Source organism: Nycticebus coucang, chromosome 1 (assembly GCF_027406575.1).
Source record: "Nycticebus coucang isolate mNycCou1 chromosome 1, mNycCou1.pri, whole genome shotgun sequence".
Classification (NCBI taxonomy): domain Eukaryota; kingdom Metazoa; phylum Chordata; class Mammalia; order Primates; family Lorisidae; genus Nycticebus; species Nycticebus coucang.
The window spans coordinates 65,714,378-65,737,911 of record NC_069780.1 but is presented as its reverse complement, the minus strand read 5'-3'; the positions used below and the strand labels follow the sequence as shown (position 1 = coordinate 65,737,911).

General features: G+C 42.6%; 2 protein-coding genes across 5 annotated transcripts in view; one reads left to right on the top strand and one right to left on the bottom strand.

Annotated features, from left to right (window-relative positions):
• The window catches only part of MAML3 (mastermind like transcriptional coactivator 3), a 454,513-nt gene extending 439,357 nt beyond the window's left edge, over nucleotides 1-15,156 (top strand). For 2 of the 3 annotated variants that reach the window (XM_053581860.1, XM_053581875.1), the window contains exons 3-5: nucleotides 1,690-1,941; nucleotides 6,547-6,631; nucleotides 11,586-15,156. In XM_053581860.1, coding sequence (XP_053437835.1) covers nucleotides 1,690-1,941; nucleotides 6,547-6,631; nucleotides 11,586-12,586 — 1,338 coding nt within the window. In that variant the 3' untranslated portion in view covers nucleotides 12,587-15,156. The remainder of the gene's footprint in view (nucleotides 1-1,689; nucleotides 1,942-6,546; nucleotides 6,632-11,585) is intronic. The other variant, XM_053581868.1, reaches the window with a different exon arrangement.
• A 4,361-nt stretch (nucleotides 15,157-19,517) lies between these two features.
• Nucleotides 19,518-23,534, bottom strand: part of MGST2 (microsomal glutathione S-transferase 2) — a 46,087-nt gene continuing 42,070 nt past the window's right edge. The window contains exons 4-5 of one of the 2 annotated variants that reach the window (XM_053581900.1): nucleotides 20,407-20,488; nucleotides 19,518-19,746 (exon numbers count right to left, since the gene is read on the bottom strand). In XM_053581900.1, the coding sequence (XP_053437875.1) occupies nucleotides 19,614-19,746; nucleotides 20,407-20,488 (215 nt within the window). In that variant the 3' untranslated portion in view covers nucleotides 19,518-19,613. Of the gene's footprint in view, nucleotides 19,747-20,406; nucleotides 20,489-23,534 lie in introns of those variants that run through there. The other variant, XM_053581907.1, reaches the window with a different exon arrangement.

The window sequence follows — 23,534 nt, the reverse complement described above, 5'->3', positions numbered from 1 at the left end:
TCCTCTATGTTCAGCTTAATTACTTGAAATTTTAATAAATTTGAAGGAATATTTCTGCAGAATTTCAGACAGCACTTGCCACTGCCAGGAGTGCTTGATAGAACAGGAAGGAAGGTGTCTAGAAACGAATCTTATGGTCACACACACTCTTCCCATCAGCCATTTTTCCCTAATAATCTGCACAGTCTGGCTCTGAGCACAGACTTTCCCTCTGAGCACATCAGCACATTCACCAACAAGTTACTTGGGCTTCATGGGATTAAATCTTTGCCACTTTACCTCTCATTCCCTAAGGATCAGTCCTTAGAAGTTGCTATTATTTGACTGACTGAAACGTAATTATAGAATCAAGAGACCCAATCCAAACTCCCATATATAAATTGTCCCAGACAGATGAGATTCAGTTCTATTTTTAAAGATGCTGGGAGGTTACCTCGCTTAAACATTCCAAATGCTTACTATCAAAAACTCTGACCAACCCAACTATAGCACAAGACTATGGGGAAAGGGCCAAGGAAGGGGAATGGAGGGGGGAGGTTTTGGTGGAGGGAGGGTAATGGGTGGGGCCACATCTATGGTGCATCTTAGAATGGGTACAAGTGATTGCACTAATGTACACAGCTGTGATTTAACAATAAAAAAAAGAAAGAAAAGTAAATAACATATACATAGTAACTCAGGTAAAATATTAATAAGAATGTACAATAATTGTTATTATGTGCTATGCTATCCTTAAATCACTTTTAAGTACTTTAAACCAAGGTTAAGCAAATGACAGTCTGTGGGCCCAATATGGCCCACTGCCTATTTTGGTAAATAAAGTTTTACTGAAAAAAAAAAAACTCTGACCAACAGAATTTTTTAAAACACATGTATCATAATTCTCAAATGTTGCCATTAATTAGAATTTCATTAAATATCTGATGTTGATTAATAAATCCCAGCAGTCTTCTGCAAATGTTTCTCTTACTTGTTAAGAAAACATCCATTGTGGGCTTGGTGCCTGTGGCTCAGTGGTTAGGGCACCAGCCACATACACCGGGGCTGGTGGGTTCGAACCTGGCACTGGCCTGCTAAACAACAATGACAACAACAAAAAATAGTCGGGTGTTGTGGCGGATGCCTGTAGTCCCAGCTACTTGGGAGGCTGAGGCAAGAGGATCACTTGAGCCCGAGAGTTTGAGGTTGCTGTGAGCTATGACACCAAGGCACTCTACCAAGGGCAACATAGTGAGACTGTCACAAAAGAAAAAAAAAAAAAGCAAATGTCCATTGTGGCCAAGTTGACTGTAAGGAATAAGGATTAACAGGTAAAGTCAGGATGTCTTGCACATTCCAGAATTATGGGAAACTCAACCTGAGGCTTATTTGTGTTCCTTGGAGAAACTCACATGTTAGTTGAAAACCCAGCCCACATTCAATCATTAGTCAGTCCCATCCCCAAAGAACCAAACTTGGCTTCATATTTCCCAGAACCATGTTTTCTTACTGTCCTCTTTGAACCTCTCTGCTCAGGTTTACAGCCAGGTTTGAGGTTATTTTTATGGAAATGTTACTCGTGCCACTCAGACCCCTTGGGTGCCCAAGCTGGGACGTCTGCCTCATTCCCCTTCTTCAGGAGCTTTCCTTTAAACCGTGATGAGTCTCCATGGGGAATCACTGCATCACTCTCTCTTCTTGTCCTCCCAGGAGCAGCACCCGGTTGGGCTTCCCCGAACCACAGGCCCCATGCAGCCCTCTGTGCCACCAGGCTCAGGCAGCATGGTCTCTGGAACCAGTCCCTCTGGTCCCAGCTACCTGGGCAACCAGCCCCAGGCAGCCATCATGAAACAGATGCTCATTGATCAGCGGGCCCAGCTGATGGAGCAGCAGAAGCAACAGTTCCTACGGGAGCAAAGGCAGCAGCAACAGCAGCAGCAGCAGCAGATTCTGGCCGAGCAGGTAATGTGGCCCTTGGCATGATTCATTAATTCAGCAAGCATTTATTCAGTGCCTGCTATCCAGGAGGGAGTCATAGTTCATGTCTTCCATCAAGATGCTTACAGTCTAGTATTTTCCAGGATCACAGAAGAACCTGCAAAACTTAGATCTTTCAATTAGTTAGGGTGTTTTTCCTTTAATGAATTAGTCTGTTCTTAAAAGACAGGTTTCGGCCCTCAGTTTGAAGGCTCATTCACCAGAAACATTTCTTTGATTCAAGCCTAACTCCTTTTCTCCTGATTTCTGGCGCAGGGGTCTTGCTAATTGGCTCACGGGAGAGAGGGGGCTGTCTCACATTCTTCATGAGTCCTAATATTTCTACTATGAAGCAAAAAATATAATTCAGAGGATTTTGTTTCTTGGAGGAAAGTGACAGGAGGGATTAAGGAGAATTCTATAGAATTGGTCATGAACAATGGACCAGGAACAATAGCAGAACAATAGGGCCCACAGAACTACCTGGAAACCTGAACCCAGGGTCACAGAGAGGGGGCAGCCTTCAGAAAATTCCCAACAGCTTTTTAAAACAGCTTAGGAAATCTGTGAGTTAAAGAAAGGCCTAACACAAATACAGCTTTACCTTAGGCATCTTTGTCCACCCCTGCCATATAATTCCTCCAGCTTTAAAAGAAAGCCTTCCCTGTGGACTGCTCCTGTAGGTTTCGATTTATTTTGTTTTCAGAGATGCCCATGCCTGATTTAGTATTATCCCAGGGAAAGGCCTGAGGCTGTGCACAAGAGATCCCTCAACAGCTCCTGTGAGGTCTGCACGGGATCTCGGACAGCAGCCTCTTTATTATAGAAGGTATGAGGCTGTCACATAAGGCTCAAAGCCCAGAATAGCTCTGCGTTGTCATTATCCTTCTAGCAGGATCAGAATCTTGGAAATTTACCAAGCATCCATCACCACTTGCATATAGGATACCGTGTAGGACACTGGCAGGTTGAGGTCCCTACTAACCAAGAACAGCAGTTCAAAGTAACACCAGCCATCCCCCAAAGAGAAAAATTATTCTGTTGATCACAGTTCACTTATGTTCCCTTTTTTGCTTTTGTTCCTGAACAGCTGTGTAATTATCTCCCTTTTCACCAAGGTCAGTCAGCCGCCTGGCAGCTATTGTACAAACAAACCTCTATCCCTCTCACCTGCATAAGGTGTGTGACAAGGAATCATCCTCATCTCTCTCAGGCAGTGAGAAATGGAGCTTCTGAGGGCAGCTGGGCTCTATAAATCATCTCTTCAGCCAACCCCCAGGAAATTTCAAATGTGCCTGATATTTTTGCGTGATGACTTTCTTTTTATTTTAACAGTTTTTGGCCAGGGCTGGGCTTGAACCTGCCACCTCCAGCATATGGGGCCAGCGCCCTACTCCTTTCCCTAGTCCCTCATCATCTCGTAGAACACATGATTGCTAAGGGATTATACTCAGGTCACAGCTTGCACAAGTGCTGCCCCATGATGACATTTGATATGTGTGCTATGACCATAAAGTGGAGTCAGGGGACATGCAGAACTCAGCTACACCAGCCTGGGAGTCTGAGGGGGTCAGTGGTCCCACAGGGCAAGGCCTGCCCCACGCTGAGGAGCAAGGAGGGACAGAGGAGGATGAGAAGAGATGCATCAAAATGACCCCCAGTGGCAGGTGAGAGATTGGGTGAGACCCCTCCAGGACACCAGGAGATACGGCACTCTTTGGAGGAGGTGGGGCCAGGGGAAGCTGTGACCTGAGTATAAGCCCTTAGCAATCATGTGTACTACGAGATGATGAGGGACCAGGGAAAGATGGCTTTTCTCAGGGTCAGAATTTGTTCTTTCTTTTGCCTGTGATGTGATTTGGGGGAAACCACTCATCCTCCTCCTTCTTTTGCCAGGTTAGGTTTTAATAATTTCCCAGCCTTCTTGATATAGCTGTTTTAAGGGTCACATGAAGTGATGTGTGTAAAATTCTTTGGAAGCTATACAGTGTGCACAAATATGTGTGAGGACCTGTCACATGATGCTGGTGTCGGGGAGTGTCATGTGGGAGATGCAGCCAAGTCAATGTTCCATCTTCCCTGCACCTGGAGACCATGGTTATTCAGGCAGGTTAGGAGGGGCCTGCAGGTGGAAAGCACTCAGTTTTGTGTCTGAAGAGTGAATACTGCCACACGGACACCAAGCTGATGGTCTTGATCTGGCTGAGCAGGTTATGTGGCCCTGCAGTAATGCTTTCAATTTTGGCAACAGCACATTGGGTTTCCTGAAAGGACATGTGAGTGAAAACAGAAGGATTTAAGATTTTGCATATCTTTGGGAACTTTCCAATGATTCTCAGTAGAACTGGAAATCAGAGCAGAGCAGGTTGAAAGCAGGCTTGAATTAACATTTAATGCCTTGTCCTGGAAGAGTGTCACTTCTCACCCATTCACAAAGAATCAACAGAACTGTGAATTTTAGATCTGAAAGAAACACTCCAGGTCAGAAAGCCCCATCATTTTATAAATGAGGAAACTGAGGCCAGGGAGCTTATGTGGTTTATGTGAGACCACAGAGCTAAAAAAAAAAGCAGAGGCAGGATGAAATTGGGGGTGCCTGACTCCAGGCCACACCCTCAGTCCACTATAGGCTGCCCCCATGGAAAGTTGTAAGGGAGGCAGATAAATTCTTATATGATATGGGAACTTTGAGGAGAAGCTTTTTTTTTTTTTTTTTTTGGCCAGGGCCAGGTTTGAACCTGCCACCTCCAGTATATGGAGCCGGCACCCTACTCCTTTGAGCCACAGGCGCCGCCCTGAGGAAAAGCTTTTAAATGCTCAGCTTACTCTCGATGATGTCCTTATACTGCTGCCTGAAAGATTTGCATGGTTTGTCTACACTATAATAGTCTACACAATCAATTTATTTCAACAGTTTTCTGCAGAAACTATGGTAGGCACCACAGGATGGGCTCCACAGAGCAGAAGCTGGGTTTTTTTCTTTGGTTGCCAGAATCCTGGCTGGCCTTGTAGAGAAAGAGAAAAAGAAAAAGAAAAAGAAAGAAAATTATAGAGCTGCCCAGGAACAAACAAAAAAGAGAAAAAATAGGAATAAATACACATGTTAAGAAGTGGTCAATGTGTGTTATTTTTATAATGAACACTCTAAGGAGCGGGAACCTTCTTGTGTGTTCTTTATAGCCCTTGCAGATGAAAGGTGCTTAATGAATATGCAGCAGCTGCAGGAAGCAGTGTAAACGACATCCGAAGGTCATGCAGCTACTCGACAGCAGACCTGGGACTCAAATCTCTCTCTCTGCTCTTTCCACCTCACTCTTTATTTTCTCTCCCTTTGCACATGCAACATGACAACGATAATAGCCTTCCCAGGATATTGGCAACAACGCTAACAGTGCAGAATCCCCTTGAGTGGAGGAAGAAAGACTAAAAGCAGGCCTCCTGGTACATGTGGCATCCCATGTGGTCTCCTCAAAGCAGCAAATGCTGAATAGTTTACTTGTAGAGATATATTTTATGACAGGCAATACGGCTTCATGGGAATAAGGTTGGCTTTCTTTTTTTTATGGCTCCCGAGGATCCCATCTTCCTGTGCCCAAAGCATCTATTTAGGTCATTTAAAAAGTAGTTGCCTGTGCCTTTGAGCTTGGGAAAGTACGCTGATGTTATAAGTCCAGGTCAAAACTTCTTCCCTTGGTGCGCATTCTTCAAGAGCCAGCAAGTCACACATCAGAAACCCACGTGCAGATGTTCACCAAAAGGTTCATAGCAGCCATATTTGTAGCAGCCAAAAACTGGAAGCACCCTAAATGAATCACTGGTAGAATAGGTAAATAAATTATGGTATGTTCATGAGACATTCAACAGTGAGAAGGAACAAACAAGGATACACATCAGTGTGGATGAGTCTCACAGATACAGTGCTGAATGCAAGAAGCCAGACGCAAAAGCACCAAAGCACAAACACAGACATAACTCATCTATGTTGCTGAAAGTCAGGATGTCAGTGCCTCTGGGTCACAGGAGAGCAATGGCTGGAAGGTGTGAGGGGATCCTGGCAATGTTCTGTTTCTTTTTTCTTTTCTTTATTTTTTTGAGACAGAGTCTCACTGTGTTGCTGTGGGTAGAATGCCATGATGTCATAGCTCACAGCAACCTTTAAACTCTTGGGTTTGCATGATCCTCTTGCTTCAGCCTCCCAAGTAGCTGGGACTACAGGTGCCTGCCACAACACTCAACTAGCTTTTTCTATTTTTAGTAGAGACAGGTCTCACTCTTCCTCAGGCTGGTCTTGAACTCCTGAACTCAAGCAGTCCACCCATCTTGGCCTCCCAGAGTGCTAGGATTATAGGCATGAGCCACCATGCCCCGCCAGTGTTCTGTTTCTTGATGTAGAGGCTGACTAGAGTGTGTTCATTTTGTGAAAATCAATCCAACTGTATACTTAGACTTTGTTCACTTTGGCTGTATGTATTTTTATTCTTCACCACAAAGTTTAGTTTTGGGGGGAACCTGTCTTCCTAAGAACTGCTAGGATATTTAATTGCTTTCTCTCTCCCATCTCACTCCCCGCCCCTCCTGTCCTCTCTCCAGCAGCTGCAGCAATCACATTTACCCCGGCAGCACCTCCAGCAACAGCGGAATCCTTACCCAGTGCAGCAGGTCAATCAGTTTCAAGGTGAGGCCTGTTCAAACCTCTCCCACTGTCTACTCCAAGCATAAGCGAATATGTAGCCAGGGGCATTGCTGCCCGTGCTGTATTTGTGTCCAGGTAATACTCAATATGTTCAACAATTGGTGGGAAAAGGGCACTGAACAATCAGAACAGGTTTCTGGACGCCTCCTGTTGCACCAGGCATTAAAGTAATTTGGTCACTCAATAACACTGAGGTTGTAGTAGGGCCAGGAAGGGGTCAGGGGAGCTATGGGAACTGGGACTGGCCCAGTTGCTCATTACCAAAGTTACAAGATCAGTAGTTTAACAACCAGTCAGGACATACCAGTGTCTTGGCCTATTGTCAGCCTTGTTGATGTTTAGATTGTCATTTTAGTAACCTGAGGAACAAAAGTCCTGTGCCCCATTTGTCTTGTTAATCTCTGCAGGTCAGCTAACCAAAGCCTTCACTTCTAACAGCCAGAGTAGACAAATCTGGTTTACAAACTGCTAATCTCTGCTGAATGTAGAAGACAAATAAGCCCTTTGAGGCTGATTGGACTGTCCTGATCCTGCCGCCATTTGTGGAAATCCCAAATCGTGACCCCACAGCAGTGAGCACACTGTATGAGTGCCCTTGCATTAATAGAGAAAGCCCCTGGAGGGTCTTGGGCGTGATAAAGGAAGAGCCTACGTATCCTTCTCAGTCTTAACTACAGAAGTTTTCAGAGGACTACAGAAGTCACGTAGTAGCAGAAATCCTAATGCCTGTCCTCTGCCCATTTTGTGAGATCTAGAGCAATATGTCCTAACTTCTCAAGAGTTAACTGGCCCTTTAAGAATCTGCAGGAAGCTATGAAGCCCCCTTGCACAGAATTATGCATATATGTAAATACAGTTGAACCTCTGCAAGTTGACCACCCAAAGGACTGTAACAAACTGTCTAATATACAGAGGTGGTCAACTATATGTTGACCTAGGCCTACTGTACTGATACATACATGTGGTACATGCATGTACAGTCTAAAATTAGGTCAATTTAAGGAGGTGTTAATGTAGGGAGGTCGTCAACTATGGAGGTTCTACCATATATACATACTTGACATCATTACAAATATCACCTTCCTAAGGTTTATCAATAGACTGGGTGAAAAATTCCTGATCTAGGGTGGCACGTTTTAGTCTTCAGGTTGCAGTGCACAAGATGATGAAAACAATTTAATGGGTCTCAATCAACATTTCTTAAATGAGATACAATAGAAATTATCAGAGCACATCAGAAACTTTTGTTTATGTTATAAACCTGCATGTATATGGTCATGGACTGTGAGCTGTGGTTTAAAGGGTCTGAAAGCCATTGATGTTTATTGACAGATCTTATTGACAGATCTCATTGACAATTGCCTATGAAAATACTAGCTTGAGTAGCTACCATTCCCTTCCATCCCTGGGACACTTACATCCTACTAGATCCCTTTGGACTTGACACAGAGAAGGACAAAAGGAATAGAACTGTCTACAAGGGTAGAACACACTAAATCAGTGCCAATTTTCTTTGAAGAACTACATTTCCCATTTTGTTGTGGGTGGGGAAGAGTGGGGAATTGTTATTGTTGCAGATACAACCCCTTCTTTATACTTGTAGTCCTCAAACATTAGATTGCATCAGAACCACCAGCAAAGCTTATTTAAACACAGATAGCCCAACCCTATCCCCAGTGTTTCTGATTTAGTAAGTCTCTATCAGAGCCTGAGAATATGCATTTCTAACAAGTTTGCAGAAGTTGCTGATTCTGGCTGGTTAGCGGACCACACTTTGAGAATCACTGCTTTATAATATGAGCTAATTAAAAATAGAAAATCTGCTAAACCAAGCTTAGTATCCCTTAAGTTTTCTAGGTTGATAACTCATTATTTGGGGAGGAAGAAGGACCCACCAAAATTTAATAATTATTCTGTATTACAGAACACAGACATATATTTACATGAGCTACCCCAAATGTTTTGAGTCCAGTTTAAAAGTTCTATTTCTTGAACTTTTCTGATACCCCAAAGCACAGATAATCAGCCTAGAAATGTATCTGGATGTAAGTTAAACAGTCAGTGTAACAGTTTAGGTTCCCTGAACTGATTGGTTTTATATATAATAATTTTTTTACTGTCTTCAGTATTTTCGTGTATTTTTTGACACCCTAAATGGCACGATGTTTTGCATCTGGAGAAATAGCAAGTTGATATATAATTTTTTGGGGGGTAGAGAGAAGTTGTGTTAGGAATAACTTACATAAGAATCTACACCAAACTCTCACTGCTGCATATTTCAAAGGTCTTAATGACTATCTCTCATCAAGTTCTGTGCCTGTAGGTAGTATTTTAGGCCTATGGGGAACTGCTTATTTTTCACAAATATTGGCTTCTTGGGAGTGAAAACAGAATATAGATCCTTTTAGGAAAAAAATGCATCTCTGTTTGAATTTAGAAGATTTTCTTTAACAATATGATGTTAAAAAAATCAATTTGGAGGTTCTACTGTATATTCAAACTTTAATATCATTACAAATATTACCTTCCAGCCAACAAAAAACATTTGACTAAAGTATCTCACAATAATATCTGTTTTAGACAAAAGAAAAAAAAAAGAAGTAGTAGTTTGTTAAAGAAATTAATTCTTTGGATGTGTTTGAATTTTTTTCCTTTGTATATTTATTAATAAAATTACTGAAGAAATAAAACTAGATTAATAAAAGACTTTATTTCTCTTAAGTTGAAATATTGTGCTGAAGGCTGGTTTTAAAATGCCTTTTTTAGGCCATGTGTTGTGGCTCACACCTGCAATCCTAGCATTCTGGGAAGCCAGGGCAGATGGATTGCCTGAGCTCAGGAGTTTGAGACCAGCCTGAGCAAGAGCAGACCCCAACTCTACCAAAAATAGAAAAACTAGCTGGGCATTGTGGTAAGCCTAAGAGTTTGAGGTCGCTGTGAGCTAGAATACCATGGCACTCTAACCAGGGCCACAGAGTGACACTCAGAAAAAAAAAAAAAATACAATGCCTTATTTAGAATAAGAATTACAGTTCTTAAGAATTAGATAGTACAGTTATACACACTAAATAAAATTAAAGGTTGGCTTAGATTAATGTTTCATTACCTATGAAAAGACATTGCAACATTTCTGCCCACTAAGGAAAGGAAACTATTTCTTATTCACAAAATTAGTCCAGACAATATCCAGTCCTTCAATATATCCATAATAAATATACCCTCCAAAATGTTCAAATTGTGAAAATCCTTTCATCTATTTCCAGCAGTCCATCAGCCTGTTTATGTAATTTGGGTCTATGAAATCCATCTCTGAGTCAGTAACATTTTTCCCTTCAATTTCTTTATAAACAACTTGATAACCCATTTCACCATAGTTGATCTGATTGGTCCTGCAATCAATACAAATTTAGTTGTTAAGGTCACAAAACTTCATAACCAGATTACAAATTGCAGTACATACTGTCATTCTATGTTTCATTGGAAACTTCTGATTTAAAAAAAAAAAAAAAAAACACTTAGATGTAAGCTTAAAACAAACAATTGAAACATTTCTAGGAATTTCCCCAAGATCTTTCAAGTTTCCCCACTGAAACCATTCCTTTCGTTTTTCAGTGCACTATGCAATTGATCTCAAACCACAAAAACTTAAATCATAATCAAATTTTCCATAATTTTCTTTTTTAAAGAAAGGTAGAAAATAGGGAGACATATTTGCTACCCAGAAATCAATAATCCTATCAGGAAGACAAAAACATGCTTCAGTTATCTGCCGAGGTGCCAGGTTTAACAAGGTTAGACTATTCTCATCACAGGTCCAGGTGGAATCAAAATTGCTTATAACATCGATTGGCCCCCATGCTGCATCTTCTTTAAATGTCCAGGAAAAAACTATTTTTCTTTTGCTTGTAGACTTAATCATGAGCAGGGACATAGAAAAATCCATCTTTGTGCACCTCCTAGTCCTTTATGACATTGTCTGGTGTTGGAAATGTTCCGGGAACACATAAAGAAGGGCTCGCTCAAATGCCTAATTAAGGTTGAGTGACTTGGTGTTGCTACTCTGGCCAGATTTTAAACAGCATTATTAAAAGTGTATTAACAATCTGCTGAGAGAAGTAATCATGGCTGATGTGAAGAAATGGACTTCACTACAGAAATGTGTAAAGTTCATTGCCAAGTAGCAGGAGGATTTCTTTTTCTAGCAGCTCAGGAAGCTGTCCAGTTTGCAGTGACATGTTATGATTCAGAGAATCTGAAGCATGTGGAAATCTATAGAGTGGATCCAAAAACTGTTCCATCTGTCAAAATAGCTGTTTAGCAGAAGTGATGTCCTTTAACCTTTCAAATCCTACTCAAGTCTTAAGGGAAATTAGTCTAATGGGCTTTATTGATAGTATTCTCTACTGAGCCATGTTCCACTTCACAAATAGAATATGCAAAGTGATGAGCCGTTTCTTCTCAATTTAGCCCAAGAGGTGAATTTCCTCTCACCTCTAGAGAAAATGGTATCTTCCTGGTTGAGGATAGCATCATATCCATAAGATTGAGAAATAATTTGCTTCGGAAGTATACACAAAAATAACATCAGAGTATGTTAAGCAGAAAGGTCAGTTACAAAAACACATGTACGATAGGATCCCAATTTTTGTATGTTAATAGAAGAATAGCTATGATCATCTCTGGATTGGTGGAAATTTATATAACTTTAATTTTTGTCTTTGTGCTTTTTTAAATACTTTCCAAATTTTACACAATCAGAAGAAATGTGTATGTTATAATCAGAAAAATAATCATTTTTATTAAAGATTTATTATCAGAGTAGATCTCCTCACATAAAGGAATTTTGTCATTCCCAGAGAAAATTCCAACAACTTCTTACAATATAGGGCTTATGGAGAAGAATTGAGTGTTGTGTGTCTTTTTTTTTCCCCTGTAGGCTCTCCCCAGGATATAGCAGCTGTGAGGAGCCAAGCAGCCCTCCAGAGCATGCGAACATCACGGTTGATGGCACAGAACACAAGCATAATGGGAATGGGACCCTCTCAGAACCCAGGGACAATGGCCACAGCAGCAGCCCAGTCGGAGATGGGACTGGCCCCTTATAACAACACACCTACCAGCCAGCCAGGAATGTACAATATGAGCACAGGAATAACCCAAATGTTGCAGCACCCAAACCAAAGTGGCATGAGCATCACACACAACCAAGCCCAGGGACCGAGGCAGCCTGCCTCTGGGCAAGGGGTCGGAATGGTGAGTGGTTTTGGTCAGAGCATGCTGGTGAACTCAGCCATCACCCAGCAGCACCAGCAGATGAAAGGGCCAGTTGGCCAGGCCTTGCCTAGGCCCCAAGCCCCTCCAAGGCTTCAGAACATTATGGGAACTGTCCAGCAAGGGGCACAAAGCTGGCAACAGAGGAGCTTACAGGGGATGCCTGGGAGGACTAGTGGAGAATTAGGACCATTCAACAACGGCGCCAGCTACCCACTGCAAGCTGGCCAGCCGAGACTGACCAAGCAGCACTTCCCACAGGGACTGAGCCAGTCGGTCGTGGACGCTAACACAGGCACAGTGAGAACGCTCAACCCAGCTGCCATGGGTCGGCAGATGATGCCAGCCCTCCCGGGGCAGCAAGGCACCAGCCAGGTGAGGCCAATGGTCCTGTCTGGCCTGAGCCAGGGTGTCCCTGGCATGCCAGCATTCAGCCAGCCCCCAGCACAGCCACAGATGCCCAGTGGCAGCTTTGCTCCCAGCAACCAGAGCCAGGGCTATGAGCGGAACACGCCTCAGGACATGTCATACAATTACAGTGGCGAGGGAGCTGGGGCTTCCTTCCCCGGCCTCCCGGACAGTGCAGACCTTGTGGACTCCATCATCAAAGGCGGGCCGGGGGATGAGTGGATGCAGGAGCTTGATGAATTGTTTGGTAACCCCTAGTCAAGAGGGCCCCCAGGAGCCACAACTCGACTGGTTAAAGCTTAAAAAGTGAAAAAGAAACAGGATGTTGGCTCATCCTTGTTTTTTTGTTTTTTTGACCCACGTAAACTGAGCAAAACTGCAACTGGCTGACATTGGAAGATCCAGGTGTCAATCCACAGTCCCACCGGGCCTCATGTCACCTGATTTTCATACAGCAACCAAGATGAGATGCTATGCAGATCCCTGCTGCCAGAGGGAGACACAGAAGGAGCCCGTGGGGGAAGACAAGCCAGCCAGAGGCCCTGCTCAGTGCTCCCTGTGCTGGCCTGGACCGGCCAGCACTGCTCCAGCCAAGAGGGCCTGTGCCTGAGTGAGGTATCCGGAAGCCCCTCCTGCCCCAGGTCTGGAGACTGCAGCTTTGGAGACACAAAAGAAGCAGAGCCTTGGCCAGGGAGAGCCCCGCAGAGGCTGCTGGGAGGCGGTGCAGGCCAAGTGCACAGGTCAGAATGCCCTGAACCCTGGGTGGAAAGAAGTAGAAGGCTTCAAGACATGCTACTGTATTTGGAGGTTAGGCACAAAGAACGGCAAGATGGTAACAGGGACATGACGAAGGGTCCCGCTGGCCCATCCGTCCCTGCCATGTGGTGACCCCTGGGAATTGCAGAGGTGTTGCTGCTGTTGCCTCACAAGAATAGTCAACTGAGTCTGGAGAAGGGGCAGTCCAGGGGGTCACCGCCTTCTGCTGAGGACCGTGGTGGCGATCACCTCAGGTTGGGCTGGAGCCTCCTGGGAGCCTGGTGCAATATTGACACTTGCAGGTAGTTCACATCTGCGTCGGGGGCCACAGGGTGCAGAGACCCCAGCTGGCTTCCGAGCGTCTGCCAACCTGGCCTCCCTTGTCCCTCCCCTGCCCAACATGATTCCCCTTGTCCTCCACCCCAGCCCGCCCTTGCTTCTCCTCACAGACTATCCAAGAAGAGACACTTGGGTCTTTAGGGAGCCTAGGCAGAATCTAAATAAATGCAAGACGAACTTAGAGAATGCCTGAAATGCAAAGGCAACACTGGCGTTTTTTTTCTCTACATGTGTGAAGCTGAAGGAATATCTCTGCCTAGAACTGAGAGGGAGGCTCTGATGTGTGGGTGTCAGTTCATGGGAGCTGCATCTGAGGCTCGCAGTATCCCCAAGAATGAATGGCCTGGAGGTCACTGGTTCTGGCTCCCTCCAGGAAAATCCCCAGGGCGATGCTGTAAAATCAGCCTTACCCATCATTCCCACTCATTGGAAAAACAAGCGTTTATAAAACCCCTGAGAGATGGAAGAACTTAAAAATCAATTGTTCCACCTTACAAATTTGGGTGATCAAAGGGGCAAAGATGTGGTTCCTGGTTCCTTTCATGTGGGCAAAGTGATCCACTTCAAAAGTTCTGTACAGTTATTCTCTTTGTAATTCACTCACATCTGCCCCAGGTGAAATCTGTCAGAAGGAAACTGACAGTGTCCTCTGTGGCCAGGCTAGTCTCTGTGGACTTTGCCTCCCCTCACGCTGCCACCTCTTGGAGGCCATGGGCCTAAGTGTTGTCCTAGGTGAGTAAGAGTGGCCTGTACTTTTCCCCTGTCCCCTCCTCCCTCTGGATTCTGAACAATGGCTTCCTTCTGTGCACTGCCAAGTGCTCACTGCAGAAGTACTGGAGCCCATGAGGGCTGGACAGGTGGACTAGGGAAGTCTGAGAATGCAAGTTCCAATGGAAAGCTGGGGCCAAGGGCCTTGGGGAGGAGAGAGATGGGCAAACAATGCCCTTGACTTGCTTTCCACAAACCCAGGGATTCAAAGGGCAGGATGTGAGGCCATGGGTGCCAGGTCAGTGAGACCTAGGCAGGAGCTGTGAGACTCCCTGAACAGGGAAGGACACCACCAGGGTAACTCTGAGGGGAAACAGATGAAAACAAACAAACAAAAAAGGAAACAGGCAAGAAGACACAGAATACACAATTACCTTTTCCTGAAAGGTATAGGAAATAAATCCTGTAGAAGCAATGGTGAGAAATGGAGGTGGCTGATGGAGAGGGAGTGGGCTCCATTATCTTTTTAAAGCCTCCTCCAAACACTCAGACTGGGACCAACTAATAGAGAGGTAGATTTTAATCAAGTTGTTTTGTTTTTGTTTTGTTTTTACGACGGTGCTGATGTATATGTAATGTCTAAAAAAAAGTTATTTGTACATAAGTTTTTACAATACTGCAGATATCACTGGGTCTACTATCTGTAAAAATATATATACATATAAATATATATATACTGTTTGTTTAAAATAGAGTATTTTTATTTCATTCCCTAACTCATCGTCACAGCAGTGGTATTGCACTTCAGATGACATCTACTTACTAATTTGTACCGTATGACCTATGGCAACTTGCTCCATCTTAATTCAGATTTTTCTAGTTTTCTGTTTTTACTTTGTACATTGAGCATTGCTTATTTCCTTTTAAGAAATGTACAGAACTCTGAAATGTAGAAATGAAGTGATGTTGACATACCACTTTTAAAGAAAAAAGTAACAAAAATAAAAGATCATTATCTGAATCAATCCACAGGAATAGTTTATTTTAGAATCCTCTCTGGATCACCAACCTTAATTAACAGATACATTATTCTTGAGTCTTAATTGAGAAACTGCAGTATCATTATTTAAACATTTAATAGTAGAGATCAAAAAAAAATAATAATAATAATAGAGATCAATCATTCCTAGTCTTTTGAATTCACAGAAATGAAACTTCCTAAATGTGCCACAGCACTCTGAAGGATATGGCAAAGGGAGGGGAGGAAAGTCAACTTAGCAGGGAACAAGCCACAGTCGTTTTGTACAATAGATTCCATACCATAGCAATTTCTACTGGCTCAAAATTATGAGGTCTTGGGAAAATGGTAGTAAAATTTTTATTCAAGATAAAGAAAAAATCGAGGAATATATTGGGAGGAAGCAAAAGGGGCCTTACCCCACTATGGTGGATGCTGTCAATAAACACCCTTCCCCCAGGAGCAGCTCCCTTCTACCAGGCCCCACTACCGCCGGTACCTGCACCCACCCCAGAGTTGAAAGTGCTGAGAAGTTTATACCCCTCCAGATTGACATTAGTCAATGGTTTCCTGGTGCAAGAACAGAATAATCCAGTTAACTTGTCTGGACAAACTCTGAGATGTACTTTGGCTCCAGGGCTCCCCTGCAAGACCAGACAGAGGCTGGAGCTAGGCTGGAAGTTGCCCCCTGGCTTAGCTGCTTCTCCGTCTCTGTTCTGTTTCCTCCACTCTCTTTCCTTTTCCTCCTCTCTAGAGTCCCTTGTGAATCCACCTCACCACTTCTAGGAGAGCTGACCTCCCCATCAAACTTTAAAATCTTAGTAACACAACGTATTTCGATGCAGAAAAATAGGCCACGGAATAAAGTCATCATCAAAACTAGGCCCAAAACAAAGGTGAGTTTTAATATCCACAAACCAAAAGAAGGAATGAATTTGATTATGGAAGAAGAGGCCAACCCTACCCAGGGTGGGTTACGCATTTCAGACTGGATGGCAAATAACCCAAGAATGGAGACATTGTGGCATTGGGCTTTGTCCCTCGGATGTGAGCTTAGCACTATCCCAGAAAATGAACTGATTCTGGGGAGGAAGGAGGGCGCAGTGGGAGGCTGACAACAGAAATGGTAACATGAAGCCCTCCGAGGAGTTGATTACTACTCCAAGTTCCAATTAATTCAAGCCACATTTTTTATCCCAAAATTTGGTTGGTACCCAATGAATGAAATATCTTTATCCTTTAAAACAAGTTCTTATATATAATCTTACTGACCTTTATAAAATCCTACTGCAGTGTGTGACCGAGAAAGGAGAAGAGAACACACATCCACCTAGGAGGGCGGAAGGTATCTGCCCCTGTGAGAAAGAAGTATTGATGGCTGATGGAGAAGCCTTCACTGAGCTGTCTCTGCCTCTGACCATTATTTTCAAGATCAGGGAGAAAAGAGTGAAAAACAAATGAACTGATATTTTTCTTTATTAAATGACTTCTTGGGCCACACTCCACCTAGCACCAACCCCTAAAAGAAAAGTGAAAAAGGAAAAATACCTGAGAAAGGAACAGGGCTACCTCTTTGGTAATCAGTTCTCTGACATTTTATTTTCTTTTTTATTTTTTCCCCTCCTAATTTTCTCCTTGATTCTCCTTCCTTTTCTGTTCTAAGATCCAAGGACAATAGATACCTTGTCCTAATGTCCTCTGAAACGAGCTACCTGAGAGACCTGCTTCATTGCTCACAAATGGTGGATGTCATCACCATAATTCCCACACACACAGGGCCCCCGTGTCCCTGCCCATGTCCAGGATGGCTACCAGCCCATCACCAATGGCTGTGCATCCATCGATATCCCCAGATCCCAAATTAAACCTACAGTGCTCAACACAAAAAACAATCTGCAGAGCTACCAAGAACCTGACTTCAAGTTTTAAATTCTCTTTCAATTTTTCAGATTTTTTTTGTTTTTGTTTTTTAAGACAGAGGCTCAAGCTGTCTCCCTGTGTAGAATGCCGTGGCATCATAGCTCACAGCAACCTCCAACTCTTGGACTCAAGCGATCCTCTTGCCTCAGTTTTTCTACTTTTGGTAGAAACAGGGTCTCACGTTTTGCTCAGGCTGGTCTTGAACCCATGAGCTCAAGCTAGCCACCAGCCTCGGTCTTCTAGAGGGCTAGGATTACAGACGTGAGCCTTGGTTTTTCAAATGTTTACTAGAAACATTTTCAAATGGCCAGGAAAGTAGTAAGAAGAGTACAGTGAACATTTCAACCAGATATAATCATTATTAACATTTTGCCATAAATGTTTTGCATATATATTTTGAAGAACCATTTCAAAGTTATGTATCCAACCACTTCGTCCCTCAATGCCTCAGCACACAGCTCTGAAGAATTGGGGCATTCTCTTCCTTGGCCATAATATCATTCATTATTGCACCTAATACAACTGACATCAATTCCCTATTGTCATATCATTCTTGTTCTATATTCAAAGTGTCCAAATTGTCTCACAAATGTCTTCCAAAGATGTTGTTTTCTAACCAGGATTGGATTAAGGATTTCAAATTGCCATTAGGTTTCTATGCCTCTTAAGATTCTCAATATAGAAAAATTCTTCTCCATTCCTTTTTACGTGACATTGACTTTCTGAGGCAATGAATCTAACTTCCAAAAATGAAATCAATTTGCTAATATACAAAAAATTTATACGTAACTGTCAGACTGATCAGAAACTCACATCTCTCTCTCTCCAACATGTTTGCTCCCTGTAGCCAATCTAATAGGAATTCAAATAATCAAAAGGTTGCCTGGTGACAATGGAATTAGAACAAAGGAAATAAAATTTGTGGTTCTAATGTTTAAAGTTACAGGGCTTTCACAGCCTGATATACCCACTGCCTGTTTCCACATGTTGTTTAACTAAACCGTGTGTGTGTCGCGGGGTGGGGGGGGGGGGTTGTTGTACTGCCCAGAAACAACTTTAGCACAAATAGAAATGTTTAAAAATCCTCAAATAGAAGATGTGGAAACTTTTTCTGCACTTCTAAATGAAATGATTAGGCAATAGTTATGCCTTGGGGTAAAAAATTTATATTCTCCATTATCTTAAATGTATAATTAAAATGCCACCATACAAGTCACATCACAACTGGTCAGAGTACTAAGTAAAAAGACCATAAAATCATAGCATTTCAGAGCAAGTAGTAGCCCCTTTTACCTAAGAGAAAACTGAAGCAGAGAGCTACAAAGCGCTAGGGCAGCACAGCCAGCAAGTGACAGTGCAGGACAGGGTGATCTCCCTGGACTCTTCACTTCTTTGCTCCCAGACCTCTCACCGATGAGATGCCTTGTCCCAAGTCAAATAGCCAACAAATGAGGGAACCTGAACTGGTGATATCCAGATGTCCCCATTCCCAGGCCACTGTACTCTGGGGAGTTAGTACTGTTCTGCTGTTTGGGGTACAGGAGGCCGTGTCTTCTCCGCTAGTATTCTGGAAACACTATTATTTTAATGTCTTTATTTCTTTTTCTGTTATTCAAAGCCTTTGTAACTTCCTTTGTAACTACACAAAAAAAAGTCCCATTAAACAATTTTTGATGATGCCCACACCAGATTCAAGGCTGTCCAATTTTCTTAGGAAAAAATGACAACGGGCGCTTTTCCTGATGTTAAAATGCATTGTGTATGCTCATAACTAATTCCATTTTCTTAAGGTCTTTGAAGGCTGTGAGGTAGAATCATTCTCATTTTACAGATGAAGAAAATGAAGAAATATCTTCTGCATTGTGCCAGTGATTGCACGTGAGCGTCACAACAGCCAGCCTGCGCTCTGTGCACAGCCCGTGTCACACCCCATACTCCAGGTGATGCTGGTGTGCAGTGGAACCCAGCCCAGACTCCGCAGCTGAGATTCCTTCCTGTGCCCAGGGGCAAGAATATTCAATTAGCTCAGGTTCCTGGGTGGTTCCTTGAAATGATACATTTTTTTCATTTTTTCTTGATAAAGTACATTTCGTAGCCAGATTCATTTTGTGCCTCAAATGAAGGCAGTTGATGACTCCCTTCTCTGGCTACTCTAAGTGTTCACCTGTCTCCACATGCAGCCATCTGGAGCCCTTCCATCAGGAGAGAAGCCATCTCAGAGGCTATGGCAGTGCCCAGAGAAAGCCCAGCACATACATCAGGCTGCTTTGTCCCCCTCCTCCCCATACACACGGAACTGGTCGTGACTTCAGCACACACTTCTAAAACAAGGGGTCAATACACATCAATACAGGATGATCTGGGTATACCCATCACAAGCAAATTTCAGTTCTCAAACAGGAAATGTATTCTCAAAAGTGTGTTTTTACAAAGCCATTTCAAGAAAACCAGAATAAAGTCTTTATTTATTTATTATAAGATGCCATATTACCATCAGAGTGGAAACAGCTTCTGCAAGCATTAACATAAAGGGAAGAGAAAAAGTTAGAAGCTCCACCTCAGTTTCTTGGCAACTTCCAGGTCTAGATATTCATCCAGAAAGCTGTTTGCAATTCCCAGGGCGCCTACGACAGTCAACAAGGCCAAGATCCCCATACTCAACTGGAAAGCAGTGATCCTGCAGGTGGACATGAGGGAGAGAAGCCATAAACCCAGCTGTGATGAAGAAGCCGAGAGTTCTGGCCTAGGCTGTTCACGGTTCATTCTGCCCAGAACTTCCATACTTTTGCCATTTGAAAAATTTGGTTCAGGCCAGGCACAGTGGCTCACACCTGTAATTCCAACACTCTGGGAGGCCAAGGTGGGTGGATCGCCTAAGCTCAGTAGTTTGAGACCAGCCTGAGCAAGGTTGACACCCTGACTAAAAATAGCTGGGTACAGTGGCGAGAGCCTGTAGTCCCAACTACCTAAGAGGCTGAGGCAAGGGATTCACTTGAGCTGCTGTTAACTATGACACCATAGCACTCTACCCAAGGTGACAAAGTGAGACTCTGTCTCAAAAAAAAAAGAAAAGAAAGAGAATTTTGGTTCATCATAGCCTAGCCATGGAAGCAAGTTGGCTTCCTTTAACATTCAAAGGATTAGCAAAGCTGGGGAAGGTTAAAGTTAGAGTCCACATTCCATGCACAGTTTTGCACTTTTATTCTCTCACCTGAAGTGTGGATCACTTTTGCCACCACAACTCTCAGTGCTGTTAATTCCTCTCAGGAGCAGAAGCTAACCCAGACTACATTCTGCTGCTCTTTGGATAAATACACAATTACTGGGTACTCCTTACCTCTTTTTAGCAGCTTCCGAATATCTCCAGAAGTACAGGTGACGGGCATAGATGTACATCAGACCCAGACAAGTAGCAAAAACTAGAAAGGGGGAAAAAAAGACGATAGAGGTCTCTTAAAACATGGCATGAAAATTGAGAAAATATTCAGAAGACATGTATCTGCCAAAATACTTGGATCCAGAATGTAGGAAGAACCTACATAGGAAGATAAATAAATGCTCCAATAATCACATGAAAAATATCTCAACACGATTCAACATCAGCAAACTGCCACTTAAAGCTACAGTAAGGTGACACCACTGTATATCCACCAGAATGGTTAAAATTTGAAAAGACCAACAAAACAATATGTTGGTGAGGATGTAGAGCAACTGCAATCTTCACCCGCCATTGGTGAGAACACAAAATAGTACAGGCACTCTGGAAAAGTTCTGGTAGTTTCTTATAAAACTGAGCAGACCATTTGACCCAGCAGTTCAATCTTCCATATTTACCCAAGAGATATGTGAGTACATATCCATAAAAAGACGCATACAAAAATGCTCATTACAGCTTTATTCATAATAGCCCAAAGCTGGAAACAGCCTGACAAGAGCATGGATAACCACTCTGTGGTAGAGTCTGTGCCACTCTAAAAGTGAAATGCCACTCAGCAATGAAAAGAAAAATATCTGTAACATGGTGAGATCTCAAAAAGATTATGGAGAGTGAATGAAGCATTACACAGGGCTGCTTACTACACGATTCCAATTACATGACATTTTAGAACGCAACACTAAATGAAAAAATAACAGAAGTGTTTGCATCTGGAAGGGGGTGAAAAAGAAGACTGACCAGGAGGACCAGGAGTGCACTTTCTGGGTGGTGCTCATGTTCTACATCAAGATAGGGACTGCGTCACACAGGTTCATACCTGTGTTAAACTCTGCAAACACCTGCAGTGTTTTTCAATCTGTTTTATCTCATGGCACACTTGAACCTATAGCTAAACGTTCGTGACTAACTTAAATTATGTTGATTTTTAAAAGGGGTTACAAAAGAATATACTTATTGTGCTTTGAACTTCTTTTAAAATTAACTTATATATATTTTTTATTGTTAAATCATAGCTGTGTACATTTGTGCAATTACGGGGTACAATGTGCTGCTTTCATATACAATCTGAAATAGTCTCATCAAACTGTTCAACAGAGCCTTCATAGCATTTTTTACTTATTGTATGTAGACATTTGTATTCTCCCTTTAGTAAGTTTCGCCTGTACCCATTCTAAGATGCACCGTAGGTGTGGCCCCACCCATTACCCTCTCCCACCCTAACATCCCCCCTCCCTTCCCCTCCCTTGGCCCTTTCCCCATATTCTTGTGCTTGGGTTATAGCCTTCATATGAAAGCTATAAATTAGCTTCATAGTAGGGCTGAGTATATTGGATACTTTTTCTTCCATTCTTGAGATACTTTGCTAAGAAAAATATGTTCCAGCTCTATCCATGTAAACATGAAAGAGGTAAAGTCTCCATCTTTCTTTAAGGTTGTGTAATATTCCATGATATACATGTACCACAATTTGCTAGTCCATTCGTGGGTTGGTGGGCACTTGGGCTTCTTCCATGACTTAGCAATTATGAATTGGGCTGCAATAAACATTCTGCTACGAATATCTTTGTTATAATGTGATTTTTGGTCTTCTAGGTATATACCTAGTAGAGGAGTTATAGGATTGAATGGCATATCTATTTTTAGATCTCTAAGTGTTCTCCAAACATCTTTCCAAAAGGAACATATTAGTGTGCATTCCCACCAGCAGTGTAGAAGTGTGCCCTTTTCTCCACATCCACGCCAACATCTCTGGTTTTGGGATTTTGTGATATGGGCTAATCTTACTGGAGTTAGATGGTATCCCAAGGTAGTTTTGATTTGCATTTCTCTGATGATTAAGGATGATGAGCATTTTTTCATATGTCTGTAGGCCGTGCGCCTGTCTTCTTCAAAGAAGTTTCTCTTCAAGTCCCTTGCCAGCCTGCGATGGGATCACTTGTTCTTTTCTAGCTTATAGGTTTGAGTTCTCTGTGGATTCTGGTTATTAAACCTTTATGGGAGACATAACCTGCAAATATTTTCTCTCATTCTGAGGGCTGTCTGCTTGCTTTACTTACTGTGTTCTTGGGTGTGCAGACGCTTTTTAGTTTGATCAAGTCCCAAGAGTGTATTTTTGAAGCTGCTTAAATTGCCCAGGGGTCCTCCTCATAAAATACTCACCCAGACCGATTTCTTCAAGGGTTTTCCCCACACTCTCTTCTAGTATTTTTATAGTTTCATGTCTTAAGTTTAAATCTTTAAATCCAGTGAGAGTCTATCTTAGTTAACGGTAAAAGGTGTAGGTCCAATTTCAGTCTTCTACAGGTTGCCAGCCAGTTCACGCAGCACCATTTGTTAAATAGAGAATCTTTTCCCCACTGAATGTTTTTAATTGGATTGTCAAAGATCAAATAACAGTAAGTAGCTGGATTCATCTCTTGGTTCTCTATTCTGTTCCAGATATCTACTTCTCTGTTTTTGTACCAGTACCAGGCTGCTTTGATCACTATTGATTTATAGTACAGTCTCAGGTCTGGTAGCGTGATTCCTCCTGCTTTGTTTTTATTTCTGAGTAATGTTTTGGCTATCGAGGTTTTTCCTGATTCCATATAAAACGAAGTATTATTTTTTCAAGATCTTTAAAATATGACAAAGGAGCTTTAATGAGAATTGCATTAAAATTATATATTGCTTTGGGTAGTATAGAAATTTTAACAATGTTGATTCTTCCCAGCCATGAGCATGGTATGTTTTTCCATGTGTTAACATCTTCAGCTATTTCTTTTCTTTTTTTTTTTTTTTTAATTTTTTATTGTTGGGGATTCATTGAGGGTACAATAAGCCAGGTTACACTGATTGCAATTGTTAGGTAAAGTCCCTCTTGCAATCATGTCTTGCCCCCATAAAGTGTGACACACACCAAGGCTTCACCCCCCTCCCTCAGTCCCTCTTTCTGCTTTTCCTCCCCCCAGCTATTTCTTTTCTTAAAGTTTCATAGTTCTCTTTATAGAGATCTTTCACATCCTTTGTTAGGTATACTCCCAAATATT